At 36.7% G+C, this 12,937-nt stretch overlaps 1 protein-coding gene across 3 annotated transcripts in view; it reads left to right on the forward strand.

The window, feature by feature from the left end:
* Nucleotides 1-12,937, forward strand: part of LOC106070211 (uncharacterized) — a 36,248-nt gene that overhangs the window by 11,823 nt on the left and 11,488 nt on the right. The window contains exon 1 of one of the 3 annotated variants that reach the window (XM_056032899.1): nucleotides 10,396-10,642. The exons of the other annotated variants lie outside the window; for them this stretch is intronic. Coding sequence (XP_055888874.1) covers nucleotides 10,624-10,642 — 19 coding nt within the window. The 5' untranslated portion in view covers nucleotides 10,396-10,623. Of the gene's footprint in view, nucleotides 1-10,395; nucleotides 10,643-12,937 lie in introns of those variants that run through there. 3 annotated transcript variants of the gene reach the window in all.

Here is a 12,937-nt window from a genome sequence, read left to right on the forward strand (position 1 = left end):
CGAAAAGCAAAGACAACACGAAAAAGAAAAAATGGAATTCGAAAGGCAAAATAAAGAAAATAAAGAAAGCATTCCAATTCAAGGTCACTCAAGTATGTTTGACAAATACAGATTAATGAACAAAATATCGGCTTTCAACGAAAACATTGACAATATGGACTCGTATCTCATAAGATTTGAAGAAATAGCTACAACATCCGGTCTACCTGAAGCACATTGGTCGAGCTCACTCCTCACCCTTTTGACTGGCAAAGCTGTCAACATTTGCTCACAACTGTCCATCAATGAACGCAGCACTTACTCTGATATCAAGGAAGCTCTACTGCGCCAATACGGAGCAACTTCAGCCAACTATAGAAAGAAATTCTATAATGAAAGGCCACAGCAAAATGATGATCCTCAAATTTTTGTAGCTAATATGTCAATGTGGTTTGATAGATGGGTATCAATGGCAAAAATAGAAGAAAGTTACCAAGCTCTTCGTCAACATATTATTATCGACAACATCACCCATGCTCACTCAGAAGATATTCAATCCTACATTATAGAGAGAAATCCTACTGATATCCAGACATTAACCAAGATCATCAGACAATATAGAGCAGCCTATCCAAACAAGTCAGTCAAACCATCTGTTGAAGAAAATTTTGTCTGCTTTGCTCAAGACAAAAATGCAAGATATAAGTCAGATGACAAAGTCAAATGCAACAAATGTCATAAACTAGGGCATTTCACATCTCAATGCCGCAACAGAACCACAGAATGTTCATTTTGCCATAAAAAGGGTCACCAAACTCATGAATGTTGGAAAAAACAGGCAGTCTCCAAAAATCAAAATTTTGATAGACCCACATCACCAACTCAAAGATACAGCAATAGAGAGCAATACAATCTCAACAAAGCACCTGGAAACAATAAACCAGATAACAACAAACCTCGCTACAGAAGTCATTCACAGGACTCCAGACCACAATATATGCCAAACAGAAGCTCATATAACAGAAGCTATTACAATGAGCACTCAACTATGACAGTCATTGCAAAGTCCAATGGTCTCAAATTTTATCCAGGCTTTGTAGGAGACAAGAAGGTGGAAGTTCTTCGTGACACCGGAAGCACGTCCACATTAGTACATGAACGCTTCGTACACGCAAACCGTTTCACAGGCAACCACGTCCAAGCCACTGCATTCAACGGAACTGTCAGCAAGTTACCTGAAGCCATCATTTATGTTACTACACCATTCTTCAGTGGTCAAACAAAAGCATTAGTAACACCCAATCTACCAGTGGACCTAATCATTGGAAACATAGAAGGAGTTAAAGAATGCACTCCTCAAGAACTTACTGAATGGACAAATGCCATACAGCAAGGTCAAAAATGTTTGGCAGTAATGACAAGATCCATGTCCAGACAACAAGAACATTTGGCACCTGAACAAGTTAGCCAAAATAATCACATGGCTACCTCAGTTACTCAAGTTATGCAGAATGCAACAGAACCAGTTACTAGTCCAGTAGCCAGCAACAATCAAGAACATTCAACATGGACACCCCCAGTTACATCAAGCCCATCCCTACCGGTCATAAGTCCACCTCCAATTCCCGAATGTCCATTGTTGAACTTTGAAGAACAAGACGACATGCCCAGAGTCTCTAACAATGATACAAGAACTCTAACTGGTCAAACTGAAGTCCATCAAGACAAGTCATATTTCACACATGATGACTTCAAAGAAGAACAGAAACGAGATACAACATTGCGAATACTTTATCAGAAAGCTCAAGCAAACAAACAGCTGAATTTACCAAATAAACCATATTTTCAAGATGGCCTCCTGGTGAAGAATGCCATGAACAAAGACAATACCATTCAGCAAATAATAGTGCCACAGAAATACAGGAAAGAAATACTGGCAACAGGACATAACATTCCACACGCCAGCCATATGGGTGTAGTCAAAACTAAAGCCAGAATCCTCAAAGAATTTTATTGGCCAAGTATCATTAAAGACGTCAAGAAATACGTGAAGTCATGTCATATTTGCCAAGTCAAAGGACCTAAGAACAACAAATCACAGGCACCTATTCAAGATATGGAATTGACAGACAAGCCATTCCAAAAAGTCTCAGTTGATTTGATTGGTCCTATGCCAGTAGCTTCAACAAGAAACCATCGATATGTCCTGACATTGATTGACACATGTACAAGATGGACAGAAGCAGTACCTCTAGTCAACATTACAGCGCTTGACATCACCAGAGCTTTGTCAGAGATATTTTCCAGAATTGGTTTCCCAGAAGTTATCCTCTCTGACAGAGGCACACAGTTCACAGCTGACATTACCAAAGACTTCATGAACATGTACCACATCAAGATGAAGTTCACAACGCCCTATCATCCCCAAAGCAACGGGCTTTGCGAACGATTCAACGGTACTTTGAAGAGGTGCATTTCGAAAATAGCACACGACAATCCGCAGAATTGGGACTTATTGCTACCAGCAGCTCTGTTTGCATACAGAGAAAGTCCTCAAGAAACCACAGGATTCTCACCTTTCGAGATGGTTTATGGCGCCAACCCTCGAGGACCGATGGCAATCCTCAAAGAAGCTATTATTCGCCAAAACTCAATCTCATCAGAAACCAAGACAGCGTTTCAACATGTGCAAGATACCAGAAACATAATCATATCTGCATGTGAAAAAGCAAATGAAGCCACAGCCATAGCAAACTCCAATACCAGAATGAGAGTCAATAGAAACAGAACACTGAAACAATTTGAACCAGGAGATCAAGTATGTTTGCTACTACCAGACAAAAGCAACAGACTATTCATCAAATGGCAAGGTCCATTCTCCATACTCAGAAAGATAACAGATGTTGACTATGAGGTAGACATACGCAACAAAAAGAAAATCTATCACGTCAACATGTTACAAAAATATAACACAATAACAGAAGGTACCACAAGCCCAGAACAAAATGAAAGAGCCATATCATGTCTTGCAGTCATACCAGAAGAAGATGAAAACGACACGTCCGAATTTGACGACATCAATATGCCACAAACAACTACCAAACAAACTGAATTTTGGCAAGACATCAAACTCAATTCAATGACACCGCAAAAGCAGAAAGAACTGACTACCATTCTCAAAGAAAATTCAGACATATTTACAGATGTTCCAGGCAAAACGTCAATTGCGGAACACAATATAATACTTACTGATTCCAAGCCTACAAAAGCAAGACCTTACCCATTACCAGTACACTACAGAGACTTTCTTAAACAAGAAATTAACCAACTATTAGAGCAAGGAATCATTGAACATTCCAACTCTCCATATGCTGCACCAATAGTTCTTGTCAAACGGAAGCAAACGACAACTCCAAGAATGTGTGTCGACTTCAGACAGTTAAATAAAATAACCCAACTTGACTCATATCCTATGCCAAATCCTGAAGATCTTATGACCAAATTTTCAGAGGCAAAGTTCTTCACCAAAATAGACCTATCCAGAGGTTATTACCAAATACCAGTCAGACAAGAATGCAAACAGTTTACGGCATTCCCCACAGCTTATGGACTATTCCATTTCAACTTCATGCCATTTGGTCTAGTCAACGCCAGCAGCACCTTCAATAGAGCCATTCACAGCATACTAGGCAATCGCTCTGACACAGTGTCATATATAGATGACATTTGCATATTCCATAAGACATGGAACGAACATATCAAAGGACTACAAGAAGTTTTCAACATACTGAAACAACATGGTTTTACCATAAAGCCTAGTAAGGTAGAACTAGCCATGTCAGAAATATCCTTCCTGGGTTATAAAGTCAGCTACAATTCGCTGAAACCTCAAGAGGACATTATTCAACGCATACTAGACATCAAAGTCCCCACCAGTAAAAAGCAAGTGAGAAGTATTTTGGGTCTGTGTAATTTCTACAGACATTTCATACCAGGTTACACAGCACTCATAGCTCCATTGATTGAACTCACTAAGAAAGGACAACCAACGAAGATTCCATGGTCTACAAAGCTACATACCACTATCGAGAACATTAAAGCTGAATTCTCAAGAGACACTATTCTCAAACTCCCGAATCCAGAGAAGCAATTTTACCTAGCCACAGATGCTTCATCTTCAGCTATAGGTGCATGCCTAATGCAGAAATACCAAGACACTTCACAGAAATGCCAAGAGACTTTACACCCAGTATTTTTCATCAGCAGGAAGTTGTCACCAGCTGAAACCAGATACTCAACCATCGAACGGGAATGTCTAGCCATTGTATGGGCCATAGCCAAGTTCTCCAAATATCTACTAGGTGCTCATTTCACACTCCTAACTGACCATGCACCACTAGCATTTCTGAACTCAAAGAAGTTAGCGAACAGTCGGTTAACTCGTTGGAGTCTACAACTCACAGACTACCAATTTGAGGTCAAGACGATTCCTGGACGTGAGAATGTCTTCGCTGACACACTTTCCAGATGTATTTAATTCTTAACATAATTGTAGATATTTTTTCTTCCACAGGTGTAGTATATCACTTTTGTATTGTCATATTTCAATTTCATCATGAAGCTTCATAACCTATTCAATTCAAGATTTAATTTATCCAAGTATTATGCTTTGTACAACTTTTGATATTGTTCATGACAAGCATTGTCTCATTTTCATAACCACTTGAATAGTGAAACAGGTGTCCAAAGTCATCAATAATTTTATTCACTGCATTTACATTTTTTTTTATCTCCAAGTTGACTTTATTTTGTCATATGTTACCTCAACCATTTTCTATAATTTCATGTATGGTATTTTGTGTATATTTAAATATTTTAATACATATGAGCATTTCTATTACCATACAAATGCTAAATGGAGGGGGGGGTAATATGTCACAGATTACATTATAGAATTGTTTGTACATTTCACTTTTGAAAGTAATATAAGCCCTCGACATGAGTCTCCGGATTTAATCCTCAAATTTAGACACTTGACATTCAAGTCAGGATTTACCCAAGGGACGTAATTAGTATGTTTAAAATCTATTGGTTGATTTGAATTTAAACAAAGACATTTTTGAAAAGAGTTAGCGCCAGAGAATTGGCGGTAGTAAGAAGGTAAAGGGGGTCGAATAAATAATGTCCTTGTAGACAGTCACGTTTCTAAGAGCTCTGTTTGAAAAGCCTTTGTAATATGTTTCATGCTCATTGATTTGTAATTTGTACATAAACTGTACTTACGTTATATTTAAATAAAGTTCCAGAGTTTTGTTTTATCAAAGAATCGTTAATTTGTGAGTCTAGATCGTCAGTTTTGTTAACTATTGAATTCAAGTAAAATCCCCGGCATGACAACACATCATACCACCAAAATGTTGTCACACTTACTTAAGATATTTTAATTTTTAAACATGGGTAATAATGTAATTTTACTAATATATTAATAACTACAATGAAAATAAAACATTTTTTTCGCCGCCCCCACCCCATGTTTTTGGCCAGTCGTTGGATTGTAGCGCCAAACAACTAGTAGCTTAATGGAGATGCACATCTATAATCACACAAAACGTTTCTACGTTGAACTAACGGCCATTTTATTTACATAAAAGTGAAAATGATTTTAACATTGACTTTTTAATGACTAGATCTACTTACAGGGCGGTGTATTCGACTAAACAACAATATTTATATGTAGTAAGTAGACACTAAGAAGAAAAAGAAACAAATGTGTTAATTGATCTGCTTCTGTCAGCGTCATTCAAAATAAATATTAAAAACAATCCGCGAAAATTCAAGGCCAGAAAGGAGTAGGCGCCTATAGAAAAACCCGTTGGGAATCTTTCGAGAGCCGCTCTATTTTGTTATTTTCATAAACTTTCCAAAATTAACTTCTATGTACGAATATCTTTTTTTTTAGTTTTTAAAGGATAATGGAATAATTAGAATTTATATAAAATCTTTAAATATTTAAGTAATTGTTTTTATTAAACTAAAATTTAAAAAAAATAAAGGTAACCTTGGAATAATGATTTGGCCGCCCTCTTAAGTCGGCCTCTTGCGTGTAATGCACACATTGCACAATAGGTAGCGGCGGCCCTGCACCTTCACCTTTCCTTTAGTCTGTTGGGGCACCACGCAAGATTTGTCGACCGTCTTTCACCATTGCTCTTTATCTTTTGCCTTGGATAGAACCTATTTCAATGGCAGGCCCGTCTATTTTTTTGTATGTTGTCTTCTTACCGCTTTTTCTGTCTACCTCTTCTTCTTTTTCCTGGTACTGTTCCATGAAGGAAGGTCTTTGCGAGCTCCTTAAAGTTTAAGTTCGCTTTTTTTTTTTACAATAGTTTGGATTGAAATTAACAAAAAAACATACATGACACGAGCTACTTCAAGCTATATCTCTGTATAAAATCAGAGCCAATCACTAAACACAACTCTTAAGTCAACTTTATACAGTGCTGATGCAATCATTTAAAACAGCGTTTCTCAACCGATGGAGCTCGCCCTTAGGCGTAGACCGACGAGCTGACTTTAGGAGGTAGCGAGAAGACGTTCTTTTTTTTCTTTTTTTTGTATTGTGAAAAAATATGTTGTACTCGCTTTGTAGTCAAGATTCCATATTTGATTATTCCTTCAGAAAATGACTTTTTTTTTTTTACCGATATTACCGACGTTTAAAAATTGTATATGAAATGACGAGATGTCTTATAACATTACAGTTATATCTTTTGTTCCGTTTTTTTAGAGAGACTTCTGCAACAAGATGATTCAAGACGTTCTCCTGCAGAAGACAATGCGATTCTAACCGACTTTCTAGCCTCAAAATAGTCGACTCCCTCGAGAGCTGCGTATCATTCTATTGGAGACATCCTTTTTGTGATAAATAAAAGGCCCGCATCAAGTCCGTTACAGACGTAGTGTGCCTCGAATGTCTCTCTCACGTTATCTCTCCCCCCTTCCCCACCCCAACAACCTTCGAGCTGATAAAATTCTTGACAAGCAAGCAAAACAAAAAATAATTGTAAAAAATACTTTTAAAAAAAAACAAAGTTTATATTATCTGTAGTTGTATCAATGAGTTTGGATCAGTCATTAATTAAATTTATAATAGATCCAGACTAACGCTAATAAATCTGTGCGATTACAAATAATTTTACCAATTGTTTTTTTTAGTTTAGTGTAATTTCATGCTTTTAGCTTTCTCAATACGCTATGATCCTATCACTTGTCTCAATACGCTAAGATCCTATCACTTGTTTCAATACGCTATGATCCTCAATACGCTATGATCCTATCACTTGTCTCAATACGCTATGATCTTATCACTTGTCTCAATACGCTATGATCCTATTACTTGTCTCAATACTCTATGATCCTATCACTTGTCTCAATGCACTATGATCCTATCACTTGTCTCAATACGCTATGATCCTATCACTTGTCTCAATACGCTATGATCCTATCACTTGTCTCACTACGCTATGATCCTATCACTTGTCTGGACGAGTTGGAATAAGGTGTGGGGGGGGGGGGGGGAGAAAGTAGGGGGTATCTGGGTGATCGCTTTTTAAATGTATTTATGAAAAAAAGTGAGCGACCTGAATTCGAGAGCCAAGGCCTCCTCAAGCCAATACGGTAAAATGTCTTTCCCTTGTTGGAGATACAAGACAAAATAATTAATTAACAATAGTTAACTAATATTTTTTAAATCATTATTGCTTCTTGTGTTGTCAGGTAAAAGAAATAACTGCAAATTTCAATTTGATTCGAGATTAGGTGTGGGAGAAATAATGTGCACATACTTTGTACCAGACAGACAAAGTGAGTTGATTTAAGCTTTGTACTACAAGGTTGAGAAGCACAGCTTTTAAGATGTCATGCAGATTCTAGCTCTAGATACAAGACAGGAACACGGGCAATTTGGATCACTTCAGTGATGCATCAAGGTCTAGTCTAAAAATAGATTTTTGATAACGTATAGTGGGACAACTCAAGTGGCTTATACAGCATATAAGGTCACTCACTATTTATTGAAGTAGTCGCTTACGCAAGGGCGGTAAACCGTTGAGCACTAGGCGGAGTAACTCGTTTTTATTTTAATTACCTCTTGAACTCTCTCTGGTTAAATTTTCAAACATCTTTCTCTGTCTCTCGGTCTATGTCTCTCTTCTGTCTCTACGTCTTTGTCTCTCGGTCTCAGTCTCTCGGTCTCTGTCTCTCGGTCTATGTCTAGCACTTACAAAGCTCAACAACAATAGCAAAAAAACTGTTATTCAATGGATACCAGCTCACATACAACTAACAGGAAATGAGAAGGCTGACACACTCGCCAAGAGTGGGAGAACAAACTCACAAGTAAACTCTGCACTCTATCCAGAAGAAATGAAGAAATTAATTGTAGATAAAATAAATGAGAAATGGACGAGCTCCCATCCAAATCACAAGAAAGATGACGCTTACTATAAGCTATCCCGACAAGACCAACGTCTAATCTTTCGACTCAGGACCGGACACAACAGAATGCGACAACACATGTTCCGGAAGCTCAAAATTGGAACCAGTGAAATCTGCCCATGTGGAGTATCACCAGAAAATGCCGACCACGTCCTCCAAAACTGCTCTCTCTACCAAGAGGCCCGTATAAGACATTGGCCCCAAATCACCCCAATAGAAAGAAAACTATATGGAGAGCTCCCTGATTTGGAAACCACTGCGCAGTTCATCTCATGTATTGGTCTAGTCATATGAACACTCCAACATAACAATGAGAACGATGAAGAAGAAGAAAAAAGAAGGTCTATGTCTCTCGGTCTATTTCTCTGTCTTTGTCTCTCGGTCTCAGTCTCTTGGTCTCTGTCTCTCCCACTATGTCTGTCTATGTCTCTGCCTATGTCTCTCGGTCTATGTCTGTCTATGTCTCTCGGTCTATGTCTCTGCCTATGTCTCTCGGTCTCTATCTCTCTGTCTATGTCTCTCGGTCTCTATTTCTCTAATTTTCTTTCCATCTGTCAATATCTTTTCTCTCTCTCTCTATTTCTCTCTCTCATTCTCTATCTCTCTATGAGAAGACCATAGTTTTTTACTAAACCTATGTTTAAAGTGCTCATTGCTCATTTAAAGTGCCCATACCACCTCAAAATAGTATAAAATAAATAAAAATACAAAATTTCACATATGTATCGCCCTTAACAAAGTTCTAGCAGACACAGCATACTAAACAAATACAAATGAAAACGTATTTTTAAAGTTTGCTGGAGCGCCAGTTCCAAACCATTGGACCGTGTATCGTCTGTTTTTAAGTTTGCTGGAGCGCCAGTTCCAAACCATTGGACCGTGTATCGTCTGTTTTTAAGTTTGCTGGAGCGCCAGTTCCAAACCATTGGACCGTGTATCGTCTGTTTTTAAGTTTGCTGGAGCGCCAGTTCCAAACCATTGGACCGTGTATCGTCAGTTTTTAAGTTTGCTGGAGCGCCAGTTCTAAACCAGTAGACCGTTTTTTGAGGAGTAGATGCACAACCACAAACGTCTCTGATTATAAATCAACTAATAACCAACCTGACCAGTACAGTGTACGTAAGAATTCTTGCAGATTTCATTAAGTTCCTTACATCTACGGTTATCTGTTTCTAATCATTTATCTTTATTTGTCCCACACCCATTTAAATTGGGTGGAGTCTGGGGGGGGGGGTCCTAAAAATCCCAAATATCATGGAATAGTTGCATTAATGCATATGTCTGTGCTGGTTAGTTGCACAAGTCTCTTGGTTAAGTGTCTTGATTACAAATTTTGATTAAATCTCTTAAGTCTCTTGATTAAATCTATTTATTAAGTCTCTTGATTAAATCTCTTGATTGTTTCATGATTAAATATTTTGTTTAATTCTATTGTTTAAGTCTCTTGTTTGTCTCTTGATTAAGTCTCCTTATAACGTCTCTTCATTACGTGTGCTCATTAAGTCACTTGATAAAATTCGCTCGTGTATAACCTGTCAAATAAATCATTCAGACCTAAATACATGACTTTGAGAAGGTGTTTTTCAATCTAATTAGAGCATTACCTGACTCTAGAATGCATTCGTTTACAAAGAAGGTGAGTCAGGAATCACTTAGAAAAATTATGCAAGCACACAAAGCACTTTGCCCTATTTGTTTCTACACACACATAAACACACACTCACACACACACTATACAATGCATTTTAGTTTTAAAGGTCACATTAACTCCAGACACATGTCTCTCGTGTGAATACATTTTGGTTGTAAACAGACTGCTCACCAACATGCCAATAGAGACCTACATGCTCAAGTTCATCCGTTGATATACACATGTACACACACAGAGACTCTCTCTCTTGTCTCTCTCTCTCTTGTATCTCTCTCTTTCTGACTCTCACACACACGTGAAGCACGAACACAGCAGTACTCACGTTGACACACATCCCTGTGTCGTGTTGGACAACTTGACACGCCATGTGTCACTTGTTATTGACCAGTTCAGCTCGAGGAGTTTATATAAATATATTTCAATTAGACTGGTCGAATGTTTCAATAATGTGACTATTGGCTTGATTCTATCAATTGCTTTATTAACAAAGAGTACAAATGGATTATAACCAAACAGGTCAGTTATTGAAACTTTGGTAGAGAACACCTTTGCTTTTTGTAGCTTTGAAAGAGGACACTTTTACTTTTTGTAGCTCTGGTAGAGGAAACTTTTACTTTTTGTAGCTTTGAAAGAGGACACTTTTACTTTTTGTATCTTTGGTAGAGAACACTTTTACTTTTTGTAGCTCTGGTAGAGGAAACTTTTACTTTTTGTAGCTTTGAAAGAGGACACTTTTACTTTTTGTAGCTTTGGTAGAGAATACTTTTACTTTTTGTAGCTCTGGTAGAGGAAACTTTTACTTTTTGTAGCTTTGAAGGAAGACAATTTTACTTTTTGTAGCTTTGGTAGAGGACATTACTAAAGTAGAATTTGTTCTTCTTTCCTGATGTTTAAACATTCAATTCTAATCGCAAAAGACGCTGGCCTAGCGCATATACATTTTTTTCCGATATAGATACTTTTTATTCCCCAGTAATGTTATAATGACTTTAATTAAACAATTTCTTTAGAACTTACTAGGAAAAACTGGAAACACAAATACGCCAACTAGTTTATTAAGCAAATGAAATTAAGAGATCACCAAACTTTGTCCCCTTAGGAATTGTACACGTTACTCCCACACCTGATTCTCGGTTCAAGTTGAAAATGTACACAATTATTTCGTGTACTTAAGTTCCTAACAAAACATGTATCAATAAAAAAAATAACCAAATAGTCCATTAATTATTAGTAATTATTGTTTCTACACTTTTGTTATATATTGTTTTAAATGTAAAGCTTGCTATGTTGTTGTTTTTTTAAACATCTTCATATGTTGCTTGCTTTATTGTACATTTATTGTTTTTAGTATATATTTGAACGACAAAATGTGGTAATACAGTCATATTCTAAATAAAATATTACAATCTATTAACACTGTGAATAAATTCATAGAATCAAGGGTGATTATCTTTTGAGAATGTCATTTAGTTTTCAGTGTGATTTTCTTATATAAAAATTTAATTAATAATTAATAGTTATGAAGAGAAATCATCGATATTTATTCAATTCTTTATAAAGTTTTCATTTTCTGTAGTTCTCGTGTGTACGTAATGTATGTACTCGACATAAAAGTGTCTAGATGGAATATCTCCCTAACACTAGAGGCTAGACAATTCAGCCAACTACCATATGTTTTCGTAGCATGTGCAGACCAACCACGATACAGACATTGGCTTCAATCTCGTGACATCGGGAAAACAATGCTGAGCAGAAGTAGGTTAGATTCCAGGCCAGGTTCACAGATGCCATGCAACATGCAACATTCCAACGCTTCGACGAAAGCTTGGGGTGGGGGTGGGGGGACACTTCAGATCACATACACACACAAATAGACACTTACGAACACACATACACAAAATTGATTACTAATTTTTAAAAAAAAATTTATCCAGTCGATCAAGCTGTCAAATCAAGCAAAGATTGGTTTATTCGCGAGTTCGAATACAAAATGATCGCCTCACCAATCCGTCACACCCGCGAACTCCACCAGTACCACAGAAATTAGATAATACAAACAAAAGTGAAATCCGATTTAGGCTACTACAGGGGTGGCCACCTATGACACTTGCACAAATGCATGCATGTTGCAAAAAATTATATTAACCGATTTCTACAAACAAAATTTTCCACAGGAATTTAATTTACTAGCTATTATGATGCCCAAATTGACCGAAATGTTTATAAAACTAATCAGACCAAAACAAAAACACAAAAAACAACAACACAGAACACGTTGGTTTCATTAAATTGTTAACATAGCAATGTTACTTCTGGGTAAGTACATATGCTCTTTCTATTAATTAGCCTTGGTATTTATTTGTTACCTAATTAAGCTTTTTCTATTAGAAAAAAATAGAATTTCACCATTTTTAAAGAATTTATTAATAAAAAAAATCAAATGGTCAGACATACTTAAGGAAGCAAAGTCATGTCAAGGAAATCATCAATTAAATAAAGTTAGCAAGCACAAAATAATTTAGATATAACGTAGTTTTTGTTTCATCTTACTAATTCAGGATATCGGGTTCTTATATGTCAGACATTTGTGTTCCAAATGGGACGTGTACATATATTTAATGTATACATTTTAAATATTAAATCAGTAAATAAACAGAGTAAAAAGTTTTTAAAGTGACAGTTTGGACTTGAACGGAGGCAGAAAAGTGTTTAATTAAATGGTATTGTACATTTATAAAGTGTGCATATTATTATACTGATTTCTTGTACCAGAATAAAAGCTTTGTACCTGTGGATTGAGTATCTCAGTAT

The sequence above is a fragment of the Biomphalaria glabrata genome, chromosome 1, assembly GCF_947242115.1.
Source record: "Biomphalaria glabrata chromosome 1, xgBioGlab47.1, whole genome shotgun sequence".
In the NCBI taxonomy this organism is placed as follows: Eukaryota; Metazoa; Mollusca; class Gastropoda; family Planorbidae; genus Biomphalaria; species Biomphalaria glabrata.